The sequence below is a fragment of the Bombus vosnesenskii genome, unplaced genomic scaffold, assembly GCF_011952255.1.
Source record: "Bombus vosnesenskii isolate JDL3184/JDL3185 unplaced genomic scaffold, Bvos_JDL3184-5_v1.1 scf7180000013298, whole genome shotgun sequence".
Taxonomy (NCBI): Eukaryota; Metazoa; Arthropoda; class Insecta; order Hymenoptera; family Apidae; genus Bombus; species Bombus vosnesenskii.
Genome location: NW_022882948.1, coordinates 658,128 through 682,233, shown reverse-complemented (window position 1 = coordinate 682,233; position 24,106 = coordinate 658,128). Strand labels below are relative to the sequence as shown.

Here is a 24,106-nt window from a genome sequence, read left to right as displayed (position 1 = left end):
TTATATAATTGATATGTAGTGCAATTGAGTTAACAAACAATTTCATATTTGAGAACACTAAGGTGAATTAGAAAAAATTATAGAATTCATTTTGCTAGTTCGAATATATTAAGTTATTTCTTCGTTCCGAAAAAAATTAAACGAATTATTCCATTGCTTCGATCCACATATATCTTAAAAATAGAATTCTGAACGATTAGAATGAATGTTCTTAATAGACTTCTACTTCTTTCGTACTGTTTCCTTAATTGACTTCGATAGTAAATATTTTTTTAATAGACTCCTTAATTTAATTTAATTTAAAGTTGATTTATTTAATTTTATTGTATGTATATATGTAATCTTTGAGAGATTGCAATAAGTCATACTATACTGCATTTCCTGCGTGAATGTTCTGTAGCATCACCATCTCACGACTTTTATCAATAATTTTTATTGTTTCTAAAGAAGACGCCATTACAAGTTCAGTTTTTGGCGCGTAGCATTATCGTACTCTTCAAGCAACTATTTTGCCAAGGAATTCCGGATTTGTTGCAAAGATTTTCGAGTATTTATAAAATGTGATACAGTTTATTACTAGAACACATATCTCAGCTTTCGGTAACAGACAGCATAATCTCTAAAATCAGTTATATTGCATTTCGAATATTTGTTAATGTCCAATGTAGAGATACATATATATTCGGAAATTAGTTAATTCGACACGATCGACTTCCCGCGGCATAAACACATCCCCACCCGTTCGACATTTGATAGGCGAACGGGTCGCGGGGAGCGTCATTGCGGTGTCGAAAGTCGTCGCGTAAGGACCTGTCAGTTTTCGTTGTTCGCGATTTATTAATTAACTGCGTAGTATCTTCACTCGTATTCCGCTGCCTTCGTACGCTATTATTAGGTTTGTGTTGTTAATAGTTGTTCGCTTATTAATTTATTATACATTATTATAACAAAGTTAAATAATATTTGAAATTCTTTTTTGTTCTTTTTCTTCTCTCGATCGTATGTTTGGTTCTTCTTCTAGCTTTCGAGTTAGAATTGTTTCTGTCTCATTTTGATTATAATTCTATATGGTTGTTTTAAACTGATGATTTTCTTTTATGCAGGTTGCTTGACCATAGCGGGACGATAACTGGGAATTCAAAATAGCGTCGTTTGGACGCCATGATGATTAACAGTCAATTTGTCAGCTTCTCATGGAGATTGAGTTAGGTTTGTTAGAATGATAAAATTTTTTAATTATTGTAACGAAAGCAGACTTATACATACGTTTATATTATCTTTGCATTGGATCATTGGTAATACAATTACGTATTTATTGTATAATACTTATTTGATACGTACCTTTGCACTATATAGTTAATATGTAATATAATTGAACTAAAGAATAATTTCATATTTGAGAATATTAAGATGAAATTGGAAACAATTATAGAATTCACTTTGCTAATCCTTCGTTTCGAAAAAAATTAAACTAAATTAAATTAAATTGAATAGATTTTTTAATTTAATTTAATTTGAAGTCGATTGACTTAATTTTATTGTATATATATGTATATTCTACATTAGGAGATTGCAACCAATCACTTTGTTTCGTTTCCCGCGTGAATTTTCTATAGTATCGCCATCTCACGACTTTTATCAATAATTTTTGTTGTTTCTACAGAAGACGCCATTACAAGTTCAGCTTTTGGCGCGTAATATTTGCTGTTCAAGCAACTGTTTTGCCAAGCAATTCCGGATTTGTTGCAAAAATTTTCGAGTATTTATAAATGTGATACAGTTTACTACTAAAAGATATATCTCAGCCTTCGATAACACAATATAATCCCTAAAACCAGTTATATTGCATTTAGAGTATTCGTCAATGTTCAGTGTAGAGATACGAATTTTGTAATATTTGTAAACAATATTTTACGCTTTTTCAGACATCGTTTTAATATGTAATTTTATGACAGCAGCAAACAGCTGTACTTTTCAAAACAAAAGCTCAGTAAGAGGAAGAAGGAAAACATGTAAACATGTTTTGCTTCCTTCCCTACAGCCCACCTTCTCCTAACACAATTTTGCTTCCAGAGAATGTTTTTGTGATCGCGTGCAATGCGATTAGCAGAGTCAGTGTTTATTTCGTAATTGTAATTTCAATATTTTTTCGAGCAAAATAGCTCTTATTAGTACTAACTGTAATAGTTATACGCGAAATTAGAGTCAGTGTTTGTTCGTTGGTTATTTATCGGGCGCGTTGGTAATTTTTTATTTCTCTTTTTGTATATAGTTTATTTTTTTATATATTCGTTTTCGGTATTCGAGTCAGTGCTCAAGAGGATAAACCCTCTCTTGGAGACTGGCAATGTAAGTATCTTTGCACATTATTTACCAATTTAGTTTGTTCTTTGTATATTGCTTGAATTACTTTAATATCTATTGGAATGAAGTCTCAAAGTTTCAATATTGGATTACAAAATCTAAATTTTGAATTGTTCTATTAGAGTTTCAGTCCTTATAGTAATTACAGTTTATTAGAATTTCAATTTTGATTATTGTCAAAGTTTTAAGTTTAATAGAATTTCATGCTTCATTTTCTTGAACTTTTGAAACAATCAACACTGTGGTTTTAAGAATAAATTATAATGTTACATATTTTGTTCCAGCTTTTTCACGATCTGCAGCACTTCCTCTTGTTCTCTGAATAGGATCTTATGGCGCTTCAAAAGCTAGAAATGTAGGTACTTCAATTAATTCTGTTTCTTTCATTTTTTTTAAATTATAATTAACTAATCAAGAAATAAAATTTGCTGGAAATGTTTATTCTTTCTTATTACATTAATAAACTATAAAATTTTGTCTTCAACAATAGATTATATATATACTATTCCATGTTTTGTTACAGATATTTCACAACCTGTACTTCTACTGTAAGGTTTGATGATTCTTCCGGGATGACGGCCTTCACGGTGGTTTCCTCTGAGCTACGTCAACATTGTCGACATCGTTCTTCGTATGTAACTGTGAGTCGCATGCTTTTTGTTCCTCTGGTCACTCAATCATGTCGTAGGATGAAAGGTCCGAATCGACACGGGTGACTGGTTGTATCACGTAGAATTTTTTACGAGCATAGTGACTGCGAGTATTTATTATACCCGTGAGTGGTAATACATATTTCCTTTTTATGTGTTTTATTTATTAGTTCAGGATAGGTCTTCTTGCACATCGCGTTTTTTTATTAACACGAATAATGTTGTGTAGTGTTAGTAATTGATTAATTAATTATGAATGATCATGAATGAAGTCAATGGATATAAGTACGCGTATAAATAAAATGAATGAATATTTGAATACATAATAAACGTTGAAATTACTTGAATTAATTTTTTTGCGACGAGGAAGTACAATATCCTATGACTTTGTCACAAAAATATTAGAACTACAATGATGGCAATATATATTATATATAATTTGTTTGTTAAAGTCCACTTCTTTTCGTACAAAAATGTATTTTTTATGTGCAAGAAGAAATTTCGCGGCAGGCAGATTTTGGAATCAAAGCAACAAATTTTAAACACTTTTTCGTGATTTCGAAAATATGCTTTGACGAAAAGATCGCCTGAGATTACTTAACATTAATGTTTAAACTGCAGTCTATTATTATATTGCTTTGAGTTTTAGTGTTCTCTTTCATAAACAAATTCTGTGTCCTTTGCCTATCTTTTTTACTATAGTAGAATTTAAATAATTTATTAAACTATTAAGTTAAGTAAATTAACATAGATTCACAATAATTTCAAATATAATGAATAAATACAAAATGAAAGAATAGTAGTCCGTTAGATGCATATAAAGCAGATATACTAATCATCTTTTAGATCAGGATTTTCAGGCTTAACCCTTTCCGTACCCATTGCCAAGATATCATTCACGTGCCCAGGTGCTACGTGGGTGAAGGAAAGACGATGGGTACGATGACCATAACTTAATAATTTATTAGCGACTGACGACAATGGGCGTATCGTGCGCGACGTAATTTCCACATTGTGTGTGTGTGTGTGGTTAGGATGTGGATTTGCGTCGTCATTTCAATGATTAATATTCAATTTATACAATATATATAATATAGATACACAAATATACATAATATAGATATACAAATATACATAATATAAAATGTACAAACATAGACGATAATACCCTTCATTCTACTATTATAACATTCAAATAAGAAAGTGATGGTACCTAATTTCGTACCATTTGTTCAAATGACGTCACTTCTTTAGAAAATGCAATGCATGTATTTCTTCAATTGTAAACTTATTTCTAATTAAAATTAGAATGTATTTATATCGCATTCTACGCAATGGTCGCTAGTTATCGTCAGCCGATTCCAGGAAAACGGTACGTAAATTAGAGTGTGAAAGTTGAATGCCAAACTCGGGTGTCGGAGGCGTCCCGGGACGTCCTCTCTGGTGTAGGCTCTTGCACCCGGGTGTTATGTATGAGAATCGTGGAGTGAGTGTGTTGGTATGCCTGTTTTGCCACTTTTTAAATATAGGACTAGGTAGGATAGGTAGTATACCTTCTGGTATGTCTGTTAATAATAAGTAGGTAGGGCCGGGCAGGTTGGCACAGTCTCAGGTCGGGTAGGCGCGTTTTCGCGTGACCAACCTGTTTCTGGAAATCTAATTTGAAAAATCGACGGTGAAACTGGCACGAGTAGAGCATGCACTCGTCTCTGGTTTTGCCTTTCGATTTTTCGAATTTCGCGGTCGCGGTCGCGAATGGGTCGAAACGAACGTTTATTGCTCGAGCACGCACATGCGAGTGAGCAACGATCACTGCTGTGATCGTTGGTCAGTCCATGTGCATTTCAATCAGCTTCCGCGGTTTATATTTTTATTTTACCTTGGTAAGTTTTTTTTTTTGTTTGCGATTTAGAAGTCTCGAGCTTAGATTTAAGCTTCAGCGGGCATTGCGCCCGAAGAAAGAAGAGGCTATAAGCCAAAGAGGCCCGGCAAACTGCCACTCAAGAGGGCAACTTACAATGGCTCTCCATCCTCTGGACCATCCAGAGCATGGAAAGTCATTCGTATTACCACTTCGTCACTATGCTCGTCTTTAGTATTTGTAGTAGTATGTAGTTCTCTTCTGGTCAATTTACATATCACCTCATCATTACATTGGGCAAATCGCGGTTTTTTCTTAGTGTTGCGAATGATTAATACCGGTTTTAATTAGAGTTGCGAAGTAGTTGAAGTTTCGCGTTGGAAATTAGAGTTGCGAAAAAATGTGAATTTCGCGTTTTGAATCAGAGTTGCGAGAAAATAGTGACTACGGTTTGAATTAGCGTTGCGATGAAATAATCGTGTTTGCTGTAGTATTGCGAATTATAATAGTTCGCGTGATTGTTCTTAGCATTTCTTATTATCAATTATTAGAATTTCTTAACTATTATACCAGAATACTTATCGTGTTCTCTTCTATTTGAACAATATCAATTTTCTGTTTTATAGCTGAATTTATTAAATTAGTGTTGCGAAACAGAAAAGTTATTCCACTCACGGGTTGTTCGAGTCTAGATCGAGTGGATGGCCCTTCAGGCCAGCGATTTCTTTTTCAGCACCTCCTAATCCCAGAGCATTTGCTTTTGAAAATACTGCTGATAAATTTATCTATTCGATATTTATAAACATTTTTTAATTTGTTGTGGTACTATAATATGATCTTGAAATAATTTTGTTATCTATTTACTTAATACTTGAATATACAAGTCTGAGTGGCATCCAAATTACCCGAGAAGTCATTGAATATATTAAAAGCTTAGTTTCATGTAAAGCTGTTTAGTTTAGTAATTTTTTTAATCCGTTCTTCTTTCATCTTAGTATTCAGGTCAAAAGTTCAATTTTTGATTAAATTCAACTTCAAATTGCTTTGCATTTAGAACAATATTTTGATAATCTGATCTTTTCGTGCTTCCTCCCTACCATCAATTTTTTTGATGTACTAATAAATTAGCTTGTTATAGATTCGTATAAGTACGCCAGAGACATATTTCAATAACATGGATAAGTGAAAATATATAACTACGTACTGAGAAATATTTATCCGCATCTTGAGCATTTATTTATATTAAGAATTTTTCTACATTTTTTATATTTTGTGTTTGTTTCAGGAATCATCATGAAATCACCAGAAGAAGATTTATATCCCATATAATATTCCCTTCCTCTTCCCTTATTATACCAATTAAATCTTTAGATAGATAGGATCCATGAACAGATTGTTAGGTTTTTAGTTAGGTTGGATCCACAGATTTTTAAATTCTTATATAGTCAGGTTAACTTAAATTTACAATTAGACGAGATGTGTCTTTAAATTGAATAAAGGTTATGACTACGATGATTAGAAAGTTAGGCTATTCTTAAGTCTGGCCAGGTTTATCATTATAGGTTGTAGGTAGTTAGTAGAAAAGTAATGGTAGAAAGTACTGCTTCCTAGTATTGTTAGCGCTTACTTATGTAAGTGTGCTAGTATTTAATACATGTATCATTAATCCTCAATTGGTGAAGATCGTATTTAACTGCTAACAATTTAACATATTGACCATTTATTTGTATTGCGTATTTTACATAATAAAACATCCTTATCACGTAAAATGCAGAATATACATTGAAATAAAATTTTCTAAAATCAAACAATTTTATTCTAACCTATTCCGAATCACTTCCAACCCAACGATACCAATTGAGGACTAAAAGTAATACGTAGAAAATGGGTAATTCATAAATAAAAAGTGTAATTCTTTATGGGACATATTTTATTTATTTTCTTTTATTTTAATTATTAATTATCTACATTTTCATGCCAATGTGAGTCAATCGAACTTTCATCGTCATGAAAATGTACAATATTTGATATGATCACGAAATAGCGTCTCATATTGAATTACACAGCTGGTTTAAGATTTAATTTATTTTTATTTTCAAGATTAGCATTAGCAAAAAGAATTGATCGTTTTGCAATCGCACACTAAGAGGAGAATTTTTTTTATAAACTAATATTTTAAACAAATAAATTTTTGTGCATGAAAGGAGGATGGATGGGATCGTGGATAGGGTGGCTCTCCACTCGCAACAACCTCGGTATTATTTCATATATAATTACTAATCGCATTACTATACGTGGTACAATTATTAATTATATAAAAAATAATACGAGCTGATTGGCTGTGATTCTTGTTGTATGTAGTTCAAAAAGTCGACTAGGGTCCATAATTCCGTAAATGCGTGTCATTTTAATTCCGACCATTACTAGTGTTATAGCACAGACGAGTGTGTACTTTTACATACATATGTGTATGTTAATTTGCTAACTGATCCCTCTGACTCTAAGTTAGAAAAAATTAGATTAACTGCGACGTTCTTGACATATAATGCAAAAATATGGCATGAAAGCTTATTCAACGCGGACATTACATAAAGAACAATGAAATCCTTTTAACAATGAGATTACTTGACACGTGAGTAGTTACGGAGTGTGTCTACCTATATATAGTTTAGTAGTATTAAAATTTCGTTTCAATTTTAACCACTATGGTTACCACATTTTTGGAAATTAATTTAATCTCACGGACAATTTTGTGATAAATGTTACTAGCTATCGTATTATAGTTTCATAAATTACTGATAACAAGGATAAGGAACACTAGATTGGTTAACGTATTTTACTAGCTCTTTATTAGTGACGCGTACAATACACGTGTTAAACATATTTATCATAACGAAGATAATTACAATTAGAAACCGCACAAAATGTTTCGTATCAAACCGATATAAATAACATTTCACAATATATTCCCGTATTTCAAATTTACTCGATTGGTTATTTCAAGCAGTTTTATTTTCATCGACGAACTGTACTCATAGAAAATGTTCAATAAAAATCTTTTACCGCTTGAAAATTTTCCATATCCTTTTAAAAACTGGTTAATAAAATTTGTACGATTCGTCCTCTAGAAATTTTTAATTGATGCCGATGTTCTCGACGATTTTCTGAATAAAACGTTCCGTTAAAGGCGACATATAAAATCTTAATATACAAAATTCCAAATTGATATATCGAGGTTATCCAACGTGTGAAAGGGATATGCTAAAATCGATACCAGAACTTGCAACTATATCCATAATTGTATATACTATTACAAATATCAATTCACAATAGAGGTTGTTCCATTTCCTTTAGATACTATGTCTTTTATACAAGCAATAACATCATACAAATATGGTATATCAATTCTATGAAAAACAATGTCTTCCAGAGGCATTTTTGTGATACAATAGTTCAGCTGGTCGCAGTAACAATTATATGTATATCGCATAAATAAGACGAAGATGTATAGTTTCCTTTACCTCAAACATCGATTATTATCATCTGCGGTAAATACATTCTTCGGGTTTAATTGACGGTCGGTAAATACTAGGGTTATAATTATAGGTTGTTACACGAGTTGTAATCACATTTAGATCAGATAGCAGAGGACAATACAATGATACAATTCTAGATAACTTTGATAGTCTTCTTTGATCCAGTATCTAGCTGTGATTATTCATTTCTATAGAAGAGTACAGAAAGCGTAGTGATATATCAAGCGAATGTTCATCCTGTTAGGCTGAGTCCACACTGCTGTTCGCAAGTAGCTCGCGTAGACCCAGCATTATTTCTATCCTTAGTGTTATGTATTGAAATTAGAACCTTACGAATGAATTATTTCATGTTAGAAGGTACATACATAATAAACATCGAAAAGGACTACAAGTGCACTTGCCCATATCATATCTTATAATTGATACTGATAATTCAAATATTAAAAAACAACGATACGTTCTTTACAATAATTCTGGCAGTGAACAGCTCTTACAAGAAGTATTCTACTTATTACAAGTCGTATAAATGTATCTGTACAATTTTAAACAATTCTCGAAATAAATAGTCTTATATCCGAGTTTCGCTGCTTTCACAGTTATATTCGCTACAGAGTCACATTCACATATATATCGATTTTTCCTCACGAATGTGCCATATCTGTTTTACGCTTACTACATGTACAATAATAATAAATAAACGCTCTTTTTATAAATCCCTTAAAAGTTAACCTATAGATGAAATTGTTTCCTCTCATGGTGGAAGATCACAGGAAAAAACCTGATAAGTTTATTCGTGTCGATTTTCAAATTTTGATGCTACTTTACGGCTAAGAAGGGATATCTTAACACATTCACATAGTTCTGAAAAAGATTTGTTAAATCCAAAGATACAACTCTTTTCCAAAAAAAAAAAAAAAAAAAAAAAAAATGGAGAAATTGACAACGTATTGAATTTTTAAATTATTCCACTGTAAAACATGAAAATTGTTACTTGTTATATTCTTCTCCTGTGATCTTTAATTATAAGCACGACCTATATTATAAAGTAGAAGTATTAAATAATCTATCTATCCATTTACATTTTCTCTCAGTTATTCTACAACAAACTATAAACAGAATTATTAAACACGTATATTAAAGCTATATGCTAACACATTCTTTTGAAACATCTCCCATTAAAAAGTGTACCTACCAAATCGAACAAGCTAGGTTCTGCATTACCGATACTGGCTTTAACAGACCAGCAAATAGCGTCATCTACTTGTAATGGAGCAGCAACAAGCGTAAATCGCTTTGAAAACTCATTCAATCGATCGTTTCCTTCGATAAGTTTGACAGACATTGAAAAGTCTTATTAAATGTAGATTATCGTAGATAATCGTCAGATTATCGTTTATGGATCGATTATAGGGTTTATGGTTGCCGGTGTGGTTGGGCCTTCGTGCTGAGTATCGTTTAACATTAACGTCGTTGTTGGTTCTTCCCGCGAATTTTGTGTAACTCTTCTGTTCGGAGGAATGTACGTCCACCAAGCCAGGAAAAAGAACAGGAGGGACGCTGCTTTACCGATAAAGGCTAACGCCAGCATGTACCTGAAACAGTGTAAATGTTTTTGACAATGAAAGTCAATTCTTATGGGAATTGGAACCATGTAATCTTTATATGGATACGAAATTCCATATACACTAACCTCCATAGTAGTAATATCTATGTATATAGATGAATTACAAAAACATTATTATGGTCTGTACAGTAGTAGAATAAATAGAATAAATAACAAAACATAGACAAAGAAATACAAATATACAATCCTACTTTTTATCGATTTCTGAATAGTAGAAATTCATTTTACATAAATAAAAGTATACAAATAGTATTTGACACGAGTCCAATTTCCTATCAGTCCATAAATTTAGAAACGATTAAGCAGGAATTTGTCGTGTATGTTTACACGATCGATGGCAAATCTTAACAAATACTTATATCGATATATATATTTATTTTATCGTACGTACCTGCTCATGTATAAATTATCGTAAACGAGGCAGGATCCTCCACCGTCGCAGGTTCCATTCCATAAAATGCAAGTGTCGTCTATAAGTGCGCCGAACACCATAGGTGCAGGTATCGTGCCCAGAATTCTAACTTTAATCCACTGAATACCCAAGGCAAACGATCTCTGATCATCTCGAACGACGCGAAGCGTCGCTGAAAGCGCGGGCATCGTGCAGAGAAAAGTTATGAACATGTTGCAAAACGCTAGAGTAATGAAGGGCCATAGGTAGGAGCACGATGTGTTGCAAGTCGTATTTATTGCCTCGTAACTGATCACATTGCCACCGGTGGTCAGATTTATCGGTGGCTCGCGTATGCAGGTGCAGTCTGAATATACCTGTAAAATACAAAACGGGAATATTAACGCAATGACTACAAATTAGTTCTGTACGTAATTTTCATTAGCGATCAGCTATTTTCGTTTACAATGAATAAAATAAATAAAAAATAGACATTGATAAATTCCTTTTCAATTAGGAATTGAACATTTATTTGAACGAGATCCAATAAATAATAGAATAAAATAATAATACTAATTTAATGTTTAATAATAAAGTAACGTTGTAAGCTTGCAACTGAATGAGTTTCTAACGAGCCTACGCTTTCATGAAATATCTGAAATAGCACGTTAACAATAAAGACAAGGCGAAGATTAAGAAAAATATATACACATGTATATACATATAGTTCGAAGAAACAGGCTAGGCATTCACGAGTTTGCATACTAAGTGCGATAAGAAATCATACTGACTTCGACGTTATTTATCCTCGTTCCTTGATAACATCCTGCATGACAAGGGGAATAGTACGTGATCCCATCAACTCCGCATATTGGACTGAACTCTGACCTCGAGCAGCCGCAACCGTTATTGCACGTGCTGTCCAGTGAAAAAGATTTTCTGCAAACGTAAAATTTCTTAATTACGTAGCAATTTATATCTCTTGCAACTTCTCATAATATTTATATGGATATAGCTGAAGTAGTAGATCTGCATGAATCCACTCGCCTCGAATTATGACGAAAGTATGCAATAGAAAGTTTATTAATCTACTATGAAGTAATAATCAACGTTTTCTTACTCAAGTATTGCTATACAGTTAGTCGCGATATTATTTATTATTCTATTGAGATTATTAAGATGTAATAAGAATTTATGATAAATAGATAGAATTTTCTCATATTTGGCTTTTCTCGACTGCCATAAAAAACGAAAAGTCTAGATACACGAAAATGGGTAAAAATAAATGAAAGCAGAGATAAACGTAAAAAGAACGAAAAGCAGACATATAATACATCGTCGATAAAGTTATAAATATGCATACAGGCAAAATTGTCACATTTTTCGCTAGTTTGAAACGCGAAGTGAAGCAACTAGAAAATGGAGTTTCTGATACGCAATTTTACTCGCTACTGTACTAAAGCTAGTTTTAAACAAATAAACGAAATTAATGCGCACACGGATAGAAGACAATCACGTACTTGGTTTGGTCGGAGTAGGGTACGGTAACTCCGGCGAAGTTTAAATTCGGGCAGTTGAGAACGAAGCACAAAGTGAAGGCGATACACGACGCGGTGGCCAGCAGACAGAACTTTAAAATGCCCGAGCACGGCAAATTAAAACGCTTTATGAGATAACCACCGAGGAAGGTACCGCCACCGCCAGCGGGTACAGTCACTAGACCTAAAAAACACACACAAAAAAGAAAGATAAAAACAGTTATAAAAAGAGGTCCATTTCATTCGAGTACCAGTTTGCACGCGAGTTTAGGTCCTCTTGGTCGTGCCGAAATTTCGCGAAATTACGTCGAAATATTAGCCAATCGTAAATATATCGTGGACGTCGAAATACAGGATGTTTCACGCGAAGATGTCAATTTATCGCTGTGGGAAGGTAGAAGAGGAAAAAAGATTTTATTAGTCAGAATGAAATATCGATTCAAAGGAAAAAGATACATGATAGGTCTATTTTTGTGATCTGACTTTTATGTTACCTACGATTATCATTTGAAATGATTCGATTCTTGCCTATTGAAATCCTTTTCAACCTTCCACGTATCAAGCTATAACTTGGTCTACTTGAAACACGCTGTATAAAAATGTTGACGATGATTTATGTTTGCGACATCCGCGCAGATATCTGACGGTAACATATCGTTCAGCCGATATTTTATGTTGCGCAAAGAGAGTAAAAGAAAAAAAAGGATGCATGATGAAAGAGGAGAATAAAAAATGTTTCGAGTATTTGACGAAAAATGTCGACGATTACGCGTTACGATGGACGAGAGTCACGTGACTTTCTCTCTCGCTCTCTTTTTTCTTTTTTGATTGATTACAACAGAATGTTTGAATATTATTCACCCATTAGTAACGCAGCCGAGCTAGGGCTGACGTTGAATTGATTTTCGATCAGCTTCGGCAGGAACGCGGCGAAACCAGCGATAAGCAATCCTTCACTGGCACCTGCCAGATTCAACATGAAAAATCCTGGATTACCGAGCAGATCGGTCAGAGCACGAGGTAGTTCACGTATTTTCGAGAACGCCTCCCCTCGATCGCTCGAGGACGGCTGCTCGGGCTTCTGATGCGCCTCTGACACCCGCTCTTTGGCTAATTTCTCCGAACCTGAGAAAAGAGGCGTCATCGTTGAAGAGTCGATTAACGTTCCACTAGCGAGAAATATTTGGACTATTGCGTATCTTGGCAAGTACATAGTTTAGTTAGAAAATTATATGAAAAGAACGACTGGTATGATTTTAGTCTCTGGTATCATTACAGTCGTGTAAAACGAATACGATGACAGAATGAAATTGATTTCTGATAATTAGTACGTAATAACAAAACCGACGTCTATAACGTCAAACGTTACAAATCTGTTTCTTAAACATGTGTATTTTAAGTTACTAGTTCCAGATGGTAGAAAGGGAAAATCTTTGCGACGTCTTTTCCAAATTGAAGTTGACATACCAGGTAAAGCTGCCGGAAACGCCAAGATCGGTATAGCAATTACGAAACATATAACCGCAGCTGCTAGGAAACCTATCCACCATGCTCCCACCCATACGTTGCTGTTTGGTGTTAAGCCAATCCTGAACAAATATCGTCTACAATTAGCAAACATTTTAAATTATATAGAATTAATAATTATATATAGAACACACACTGCAACCGACTGATCCTTCTTTCGAATTTTCATCGTCTTCCAAACTTTACATCGATCTACCTAGTTAGCCGTCGTTTTAAACGGAAACAGGGAAGCTCGACGGCACTGCTAATATCCGCGAAACGGGTCAATTCTTTCTTTTTTAAACGCTTTAAAGCGGCATTCATATTAAACGAAACTGCGGTAGAAAGTAGGCCGCGCGTAAACAAAAAAGAGCAGGCAAGGATTCCAGGGGAAAAAATGTAATTATCTCGGAACAGTATAGCGGACGACGAGCACGACAGGGTGAGTAGGCCGGAATTGCTCTTCCGTCGCGGAACTTCCGGCGCAACTGGCCGATTTCCTCGCGCTTTTTTAATTGCGCCGCACGGCGCGACCGTCTGAAATTCCCAACCGACCGAGCTTCTGCAACTTTCCCGACTAATTGCCGCGCAACGAGCCCGGAAGTTCTCCTCTCCTCGTGTTCTAAACCGATACGCGGACAAAAGTCTCGTTCGGCCTGCACGATTCGTCATTTACGAAAAAATTCTGCTAATTTGGTTAGGAAATTTGGCTATACGCTGTGTGCTATTAGGACGACAATAAGTTAAATGCCGCATTCGTAATTCATGAATCATCTTACGTAATATAAAAATAGTCGATAATAACAAGATAACACTGCTATTAAACATTTTTTCATGGGAGACGTCTAGCACGAGCAATATTCTCTAACCTCGCCAGTACTTTGAAAACGTTTCTCACTCATCATCCATTCCTTCACGGCGTACAATGCGCCATCATCATCGTACGAGCATAACCGAGCTCGCCGCCTAGCAAATTCCTTGAGAATCGCGGTATTACGCTGCAATATGTAGCATAATCTATTCGTAGCGTAGTCTAGAGAGCGGAAGGTGAGAAAGCGAAAAACTATGAAAAGTACTCGGAGGCAAGTCGCGCTCGAACCAACATCTGCCGTCCAATCTTTTGTTTCGCTACGAAATTAAACGAGCCACATACATCGTGAACCTAAATTCACGGTACAAGAAAAATAAGGGACTACGAGTGAAAATAAAACTGAAAAATACGTCGTACTGTAGGATAAGACGGTACACAGTAATTTTTGTGTTACGCATATCGGTAGACCGCGGATTTTTATGCAAATTCGCATCTTCGCGCACATAAATAACAAGATGGATTCTAAATAGAGAATTGTTTTATCCATGAGATATTATAACGAGTATTTTAAATGGCGTATTTTTAAGGAGTAACGTCGTTGTTATTACGTTATTTTCGATAGATCGATTTGCAGTTGTTGAATCACGAAAGATGACATAATTTTGATTGGATCCTTCTGAGATTATTTTAATTAATTATTATAAAACATATATGTAGTTCACCGTAATAGACAGTCTCACTATCTTTGATTTCCTTTCGAGCCATAGCGTATCCTTGGTTTCACTTGCACTAGGAATTTAGGTTTGATTGGATCCTTCTGAGACCATTTTAATTGATTGTTATAAAACGTATATGTAGTTCACCGTAGTAGACAGTCTCACTATCTTTGATTTCCTTTCGAGCCATAGCGTATCCTGGATTTCACTTGCACTAGGAATTTAGGTCCACGGTGTATAGTGACTATTAAGCTGCTACAGTAGACGCGAGCTTGCAACCGGAAGTGGTCGTAACGCAAACGGCTACTCTACTCTTTTCCTCCATTCCAGCTCCATTCAGCTGCATTCAGCTCCATCCAGCGGAATCGGAAGGAAAATGTAATTGCACTCGCGAGAATGTTATTAGCTCTCGACAAACGTTTTCGTCCCTTTGTTTTTATTCGAGGTTTCTGTAGGGACGAAGCGGCCTCTCTCTGTTTGCAAATTATCGGATTGCGTTCGCTTCGACACGCAATTTAAGTTTGCGGAAAACTCGGTAAATCCTGTTGCGACCCGGCCGTAAAACTTCCGCCGTTTAGGCGGTTACGAGAATCGAATTTTAAATTGAGGATTAGCAGGCTTCAACAGGGAAGCGCGTCGTAGTTGATGTTGGACAAAGGATGTTGTTCGATGGTTGGTCGATAGAGATGGGATATTCTCGATGAATTTTATCGATAAAAACAGACGTGTTAAAACGATTATTGAAGCTTGTGATAACTAGCTTCCGAATAGGTAAATGTATAGTGCGAAATTGAGGATTACGTCAAATAGATGACTGGATTTAAGCTTCGTGATTAGTAATTCACTCTTAAATATTGTACGAAGTATAGTGGTAAAATGACGGTAGGGATGTTGGATGATCAAGATTGCTTTGAACCGTTTTGAACCAATAAGGTGAATAATTGAAACGAATAATTCTACGTTCGTGACAGTAACGGAAAGCGCATATGATAAAAGTCTACGACAGGAAGGAAATATTATCCATTTGAAAAGATGGAAACTATCAAAATTCAATTGATTTGATTAATTTGATTAATTTTTGAATCGAGTTCAAGCGAACAACGTTTCTCCGATTCTTTCATAGTCTCGATATATTTCTCTAAATATCTGGAATTTAACTAGTATCATCAGCAAATATGATGTTGGACGTTGAATCAATTCGATATGACGAACAAGGATGTTTTATCGATTGACGAAACGAATATTTCTAGCAGAGGCTTTACGTAACTTTTTTCCCGTCGGAGTTACGTTTGCTACGTCCGATGGGCTGGGCTCATTTTTTCCTGGCAAAACCCGACTGGGAAGAGGTGATTGATTGCCCGGAAACGGCTGACTAACTGCACGATCATCCCTTAGCAGACTTAACTGCTCTATACCGACCGAAGAAATCGCCGTTTAGCCTTCTTTTTCCCCCGTTTTCTTTCTATCTGTCAGTCGTAACTGATCTTTAAATGACACTCGACTGCTATGACTTCCAGATGTTCAATCTGTTCGTCGGTAGAAACACGGAGAAATGGAAAAGAAATTTTGATAAGCTGCTTAATTTCTAACGAAATGGAAATTTTAGATTTCCAGAGAGATTAACATTCGAAGAAATTCAGATTTCAACCTAGAAGAATTTTAGAAGAAGATGGAAGTCTCTGCCAGACAAGTAATTTTAACTAATTTCGGATATTTATATAATTTCCTCCGATTGTTTTTAATTGTAAATTTAATCGTAAGTTAAAGTTAACGAAGAGTCGAATAACAGAAGATGGGAAAAGCCTTGGTTCGATCCAGTGTCAAAGACCTTTCAAATTTCCATCTCGAAACCATTAAATACATTATGAAACATTCTCGAACATTTCCGCGAAATCCGCGAAAAAGAATCCATCTGCTGAACCTTAAACGCTTGGAGAACATTAAAATTGGTGGAAAGAGAGGATCGTCGCACGACTTGCAAGGAAGAATTACGATGGACGGACAATGGCTGGAAAGTTGTCCGCGTTCATTATGCGTTTTACGCCGGTTAAAGAGGTTCATAGTCGTCGAATGCCGATGGGGAATGACGCGTAATGGGCTCACCATCGGAATTTGTCGCCTCTCGTGCCGCTACGCGTTAAACGCGTTTCCCGCTTTTTTCCCACCGCTTTAAGAGTGGGGGTGCGTTTAGCCAGACCGTCACGGCAACTTTATTAAATTCCCGCCAGGATTTATCGGCTGTTTGCCCCGATCTGTTCAACATTCGGAGCCGAATGTGAGCATTACTACAATACTCGCTGTTACTTGACCATTTATACAAGGAAATTTACGATTACGACGTAGGAATGTTGGAGATCTCCTATTCAAAAAACGGTAAAGTGAGATACAGTGCAAGTTATATTTAACGCATAAAATAATATTAATAGCTTAACCGAACATCGCTGTGTTATTCGGGGCCAATCGTGATCGAATCTCATTTTTCTATCGCTAGAAAATTTCTCAAATTCTACGAATATAAATTGCTGAAACGAAATAGGGGCATGAAGAATGATACGCACCGGGGCAGGGTTAAAACTATAAATTTCTGGAACACAGTAAATAGAGCTTAAAGATACAATAACCATGGAAAGATAAAGAGGAAAACCACTTTCCGAAAGAACGCTCGCAAAAACATGTTACTGTACACCAGCATCGCAAACTCGCAGAAGCTTCCAATCTGACACTCGACAACTGGTAGTACGCAAATACGAGTGAATCACGTTTCTCTGAAGCACATTGCAGATGCATCTTACACCGTGTTGTAAGAAATTCGAACTTTATATTCCTACATCTTACACGTACGTAAATCCACGTCGCAGAATTTCGAAATTAATCGCGAGATCTTGGAGACGAGACACGAGGTTGGGGATGGGAGAGGCAGTGAAAAATGGTCGGACATGAAGATTTCGTGGTAAACCAGCGAGGAACAGGATCGTGGAAATAGAATTTTCATGGCTGAGATCTTGTTTTAAACGGTGCACGAATAACGCCCGAAGAGGAATCGAGTTAATGGACAGGGATGATGTTGCTGGTATACACGGGCTATCGGATTTTTATCATCTATTTTTGCTGTTTCACGGCCTTGAAAAGAAGCTTCGCAGGAGGAGGAGCAGCAGCTTGTCGTTACGACGGCCAAACGTTCTCAAACGTGTTTGCATCGCTTAATTATATCTTCTTGTCCCTGAAACGATAACGAGGATACCGATGTCGATGCTCTTTTTTTTTGGTCTCGTATCACGGGATTAATTAATTAATCTTTGCTTCCGTTGATTTATTAGTTTTCACGAGGCAGACGAATTCCTTTCGGTGAAGTTTGGAAGACGAGGAAATTTTCGGTTTCATGGAAATTAGTTTAATTTATCAATGGGCAGTAAGAGGATTCTATAGATTTTGCAAAATATAGAGGACACGGTGATTTATGTTAGAGTTTGGGAAATAAAAAAACTACATAACCATGAAAAAGTATTGAAGTAAATTTTCTTCTTGAAATTTTAACTTTTTCCTTCGTGGAAGGAAAGCTTTTTGAAAACAACGTACATGACACAGAACTGCCATAATGCCGCAACAAAAGTCGATAATACATAATCTTCAGTTCAGTTACACGATACGACAGCCGATTTTTCAATTCCACGAAGCAAGAACTGCACAGGGTGGTACGGAAATTTTGAAGGAAATACAATCTTTGTTTCCAATCTGCTCTCTACCCCGTTGAAAATATCTCGGAGGACCATTAGAGCGTATAATGGGCCGCGATTAATAGCGCATGTAACCCCATGGACGCGGTTGCACGCACGTACACGTACACGTACACAGCCCGTGGGGAAAATGTCAAGCGGTGAACCAACGTTTGAGGATGATGCCGATGTTACCCTTCAAAAGTGTCACTTCATCCCCCGACACTTGGAGCACAATCAAGTTCCATTTGTCTGCAACGCTTCCTTCCCCCGCGGAGCAACCCCTCGTCTCTTTCGTTCAGTTACATCCCCTCCACGAGATGCACGTGAGAATCGAATTAATCGTTGCTCGCTGTCCTTCTTCCCGCCTTTTTTTCCCCGCTTCCAATCCTTTCTATTCGCAAACGGAGACGTGTATGACACCGAGAGCATCGAACAGTAAATCGAGTTGTCGGCCGTGTAAAAGATTCCCAACGTCCGAGGTTCTATCTTCGCGTATTTTACTTTTAAATGACGGGCTATCGATTCGGAGCTCTACGTATTTTCTGTTTGGTCGACGTCCAGGGTTCTGTGGCGTTTTCTTCTTTATTTGCATTTCTCGCGTTTCAACTTTCCCAAACTCTTCAAACGGTTTTTCTTTGTAGGACGTTTTCGCATAAGAGTGTAAGCGATAATTAGAATGGGAATGTTTGTGTGTGCAATATAAAATATTGGAGATAAAGTAGGACGACAGAAGTTCGAAACTTGCATAGAAATTAAAATGGCAAAGAATTGAGATTTTAAGATCGAAGAATATTATATAAGATCACCTACGGTAAATAATAAGAATTTCACGTGATAAATTACCAACTAATAATTATACAATTATGGATATTTATTTATACAAAGTATCCATAAGTAAAGTAAGAAGATCGATTGAAAATAAGGAAAATTCGATTTCGAAAGAAGATCAAACTCGCAGAAACAAATCTTCCTTTCGTTCTTCCTGTGTTTCTACTTTTGTTTCATACCGATAAAATGCCCGAACCACTAAACTTTCCGGAGTAATCATTTTCCGGGGAACTTCCATTTTTCCCCGATTAATAAATCAAGCTCAGGCTGCGTTCCCGTTAAAGCTCAAGGAGCCAAGAAATTATTATGATAACAGCCTACATCAGAAAAGACAAAAGAAAGGAAGGAGAAGGCGGGGACGAGGAACGAGCAAGAAGTGGTTAGAAGGAGACTGAAATTAAAAGTCGAAAGGATCCCCATTCACATTTCACGGTTAACTGCGCCTCTCGTAGCGGCGGACGATCCGAATGGACATCAGTAAATTTAGAATCCTTGCAAGTTTCTTCTGAAAGTTTATTTGAAAGCCACTCCTCGAAATGAATCGATGCTCTTCCCCCGATAAACACGGCCAACTGTCGCGAGAATTTTTTTGCCCAATTTCGAAAGAGTAATGGCCGAAGTTAAAAGGACGCATCTAATTAATAAACGTTCGTGTTTCATTTAGAAGTACGGAAACATTATTCAAGGTGCACCGAGATACGATTTAGAAAGAGAGAAATGAATCGATAGGAGAAGAAAATTTCTAGAAGTAATTCATCGTTTTTCGTTCTTTTATCAACGAATAGTTGGTAGTTTGCTCGCTGTCTTTGATATTTCCCGTGATAACGCGAGGAGATGCGCGATCGAGAATTTAGGGCTAACGATAACGATAACTTTTAGTTAGTATCGTGTGTTCAACGTGTGGAAGGTGATACTAAACGATGATATTTAAGTAACCTTAGGGGATTTTTTGTTTGTTCGCGTTAATTTTAAACTCTCTCCGATGCGAAAAATTGGAATCGTGTTTACAGATTGAAGTTTGTATAATGGCATACACGTGTGTATCTGTATATATATATATTTTTTAAGATTCAATTTATTTATAGCTTCGTTATATTTTATCGAATGAATTGTTTTGAAAAGCGGGCATAACATTCATTATGGACATGCATAAAAGCCATGCATATGACGCTAGTATACGAGTTGTAAGTTATAAAAATTTGTATTCAGACTCACTCTGACGGATCTACGGTGATAAAATCTGTATACAGCTTCAACAACTCGCCTCCGACAACATACCCTAATGCAGGCCCTATTATGGCCATTGTGTAGAAAATTCCTAAACAGAACAAAGATACATTGTGAATGTAACGCGATGCAACCAAAAATTTAAGAGCAAAGATGTAATGCTTTTAACATTTTTTCTTTTCTTTATTATATCTTTTACTTCCGTAAAATGTAGATGTCAAAAGTGATTTCAAAATTTCAGCGGCGATGTACCTACGTATTGAATTTAATACCATAATCGCTGCCGATGATTCAATATTTCTCAAATAATACTTGACTTAACTACGCTTTAGCTTCTTTTTAGTAATAGAGGCTTTAATAGTTTCGAAAGACGATAACAGACAGACGTGGTTTTCTTACCTACATACACAGAGGACATCTTTTTCGACACGTTCTCATCTAGGTACGTAACGCCGAGCGTATAGAAAGGAGCGGAACCCGCCCCGTGCAGAAGTTGGGCCATCAGAAAGATAGTTAAGTACAATCCGCTGTATGGTTCCTGGTCTGTTTGGCCCACGGATCCATTACAGGATAGCTGAATGTCGAGGAAGCGAATTGAGAGTAATTTAATCAGCAAACGAGAATAGTCCAAAAATATGTCTGATCTTTTTCTCCATAATGCGAGATTGTATTAGAATCGGAATAAAAAGAATGGAACGAATGAAACGTTTAAAATGTCAGTTGATTATACACCGTTTACGTCGCAATAGTGGATTTTTTATTATAGGATGGAAAAAGTAACGATTCCACGAAGTTCTCGATCGATTATGGAGATGATTAAGTTTATTGTATGTGTAAGAAGCTTCTTTTTGTAGAATGGCTAGTTTCATTATTAAGATTAATCTTTTTTCGAGGAATTTACGTTTGACGTAGTAATTTTCTCGTTTTGAAAGTTTGATGGGTGTTCATTAACATATAACCGAGATGCATTGAAAGGTAAAGGTAAAACGTGGTGTCACGATTTTTTTTCTTTTCGGTTTTTTTACGTTATTATTTTTTCTACTTTCGAATTTTTTGTAAGGAATTAAATTTGATATTTAATGATAGAAAAATTAACATCTTTTTTTGATATTTGAGGATAAAAAAAATTGGATTATGTTATAAAGATAGGAATTTTGCAATATAAAGGGTGACATCCATCAGTAAACCCTATTCCTTACTCCTAATTGAATCTTTACTCTTCGTTGATCAAAGGCGCAAGCTCGTATCCTCTAGTAATTGATTCTCAAGTAGTAAACAGTATAAAATTATCACATTAAAATAAGAATAAGTTTCTTCTTAAAGAACCTCCTCCCATTTATATATTTTGTTCTTAGTCAATGTCTAATATACCACCAATTGTTAATATTCCAAACTATTATTATGTGCTTTTATTTAAATATTAAGTCAGCCTGCACGTAATATAATTTCTTCGATACACGTATTAAATGCTAGTGAACATGAATTTATCAATAATTACCAATGATCTATTCTACCTTATTTTCTCTTTTGCAATAATTATTGCTTGCCACTTTTCTCGTGCTAAATTTTAAATTCTTCTTTTTTATAAAATCTTTGTAGCAGTAAATTCTAATGTTGAAGAAAAACTGCATTTTCAAAAATTTATTCAAAGAGCTTTTCTCTCGCTATAATATGAAAATCAATTGAGAAAACACTGATCTTTTGGCTATTAAACTAGTTAACAGTTGCGTAAAATTACTTACCGAACGGGACGATGTGTTCGTCACCCTCTGGCATATATTTTCCGATTGCTGGCCGCCTCTGTATGGTCCAGCAATATAGTGAGGAGACGCGAAAAGTAGACTTCCTAAGCCTAAGACTACAACACCTATGCCTATGTACCTGTCAAACAGAGATGAAACCGGCAATTTCATTTTCTAGGAAATTTGAAATTTCAACGTGCGTTATTTTGTTATTTAGAAAACTCAAGTATCTAAGGACTAAATTACATAAATCCTAATCGCTACAATCATTTATGTTGGAACATTAGCTTCGAGGCTACGCTGTTGAGCTGTTTGTTTTCAAGTGTTATCGATTATCGATTTAGGATTAAGCCCATACCATAGAGGGTGATGAGGGCACGAAAGTTTCGAAGGGAAGAAACGAAATGGAGATTAACACCGACATTGTTCGTTCGGCTGACGTTAGGATTAATATTTATGAGAACTGTCGGGGTGAACCGATATCGGCATTAATATTAATAGACAAGACAATACCTTGTATACGTGCATACGTATATATATATATATACATTATACATATATGTGTGAGGTATATATCTGAACATATTTGTACGCATACGCATCACTGATTTGCTGCAAGATTGATATAACTAGGGAATGTGAATTGCCAATAAGAAATCAAGTTAGAGAAGAGGTCTGTTCGTGAGAAAAATTGAGAGAAGATTGATCAATTTCGTAGATGCATTAAACTCTTAACTTGTGGTATCGTCTAGTGAATATATGTATTTATGTATATAAAATTATGTATAGTAAATTGCCAATAAGAAATCAAGTTAGAGAAGAATTCTGTTCGTGAGAAATATTGAGAGAAGATTGATCAGTTTTATAGATGCATTAAACTCCTAACTTGTGGTATCGTCTAGTGAAATATGTATTTATGTATACATATACACACCTCGGTTTCGATGCTTTTGAACGGCCGCCTAGATAGCTCACTGGAACGAGTGTAAGGAAACTAGCTATGTCGTATCCGCCCGCTATCAAGCCCGTCTGCGATGACCTCAGACCAAATCTCCTTTCTATCGTGGTTATGACCACGTTCACAAAACCATTGACCACCATACCTAAAAGAAAAGCGTAGGATTTTAATAAAATGAAATTGCAAAATAAACGAAATCACACACGTTGATAGTAACGTGGTTTCAAGCAATTTTGATACTTAGAAACTTAAAGTGAAACAAATAAATGATAGTTCAGCTTAGTGATAATAGTGTGATTTCGAGTTTGCTCGAATTCAAGTCGCAAAATTGGCTCGTCTAAAAAAATTCAATATGTATTCTCATAGAAATTATATAATTTTGCGTATGGAGGTGGGAAATGTTTCCTTCAATGTTATATGTATATCGCGCAATGGTTATGTAATAGAAGTTTCGAAGAATCTTATTAGAGCGATACGATTGAATCGATGAAGCGTTTGATCATCACCAACAGCCGATTGGTTGGATAGTTTCTCTAACGAATGCGTAGTCCGCTTATTTATGTATTATTAGGTAATCCAGGAAGATTTATTTAAGAAATATGTAATAATTATCGAAGTTGTTTCAACGTCTATAATTT

At 35.5% G+C, this 24,106-nt stretch overlaps 1 protein-coding gene and 1 long non-coding RNA gene across 5 annotated transcripts in view; one reads left to right on the top strand and one right to left on the bottom strand.

The window, feature by feature from the left end:
• Positions 1-793: 793 nt before the first annotated feature.
• On the top strand, positions 794-6,745 carry LOC117233676. The gene is made up of 5 exons (XR_004493365.1): positions 794-895; positions 1,104-1,209; positions 2,649-2,719; positions 2,888-3,005; positions 6,161-6,745. It is a non-coding gene; the product is annotated as an uncharacterized LOC117233676 (long non-coding RNA).
• A 2,637-nt stretch (positions 6,746-9,382) lies between these two features.
• The window catches only part of LOC117233656 (solute carrier organic anion transporter family member 4A1), a 46,553-nt gene continuing 31,829 nt past the window's right edge, over positions 9,383-24,106 (bottom strand). For 3 of the 4 annotated variants that reach the window (XM_033494154.1, XM_033494153.1, XM_033494156.1), the window contains 10 exons: positions 23,445-23,613; positions 22,511-22,649; positions 21,168-21,342; positions 20,757-20,859; positions 13,432-13,553; positions 12,826-13,089; positions 11,947-12,148; positions 11,218-11,365; positions 10,427-10,803; positions 9,805-10,003 (listed from right to left, as the gene is read on the bottom strand). In XM_033494154.1, the coding sequence (XP_033350045.1) occupies positions 9,805-10,003; positions 10,427-10,803; positions 11,218-11,365; positions 11,947-12,148; positions 12,826-13,089; positions 13,432-13,553; positions 20,757-20,859; positions 21,168-21,342; positions 22,511-22,649; positions 23,445-23,613 (1,898 nt within the window). Of the gene's footprint in view, positions 10,004-10,426; positions 10,804-11,217; positions 11,366-11,946; positions 12,149-12,825; positions 13,090-13,431; positions 13,554-20,756; positions 20,860-21,167; positions 21,343-22,510; positions 22,650-23,444; positions 23,614-24,106 lie in introns of all 4 variants that reach the window. The other variant, XM_033494155.1, reaches the window with a different exon arrangement.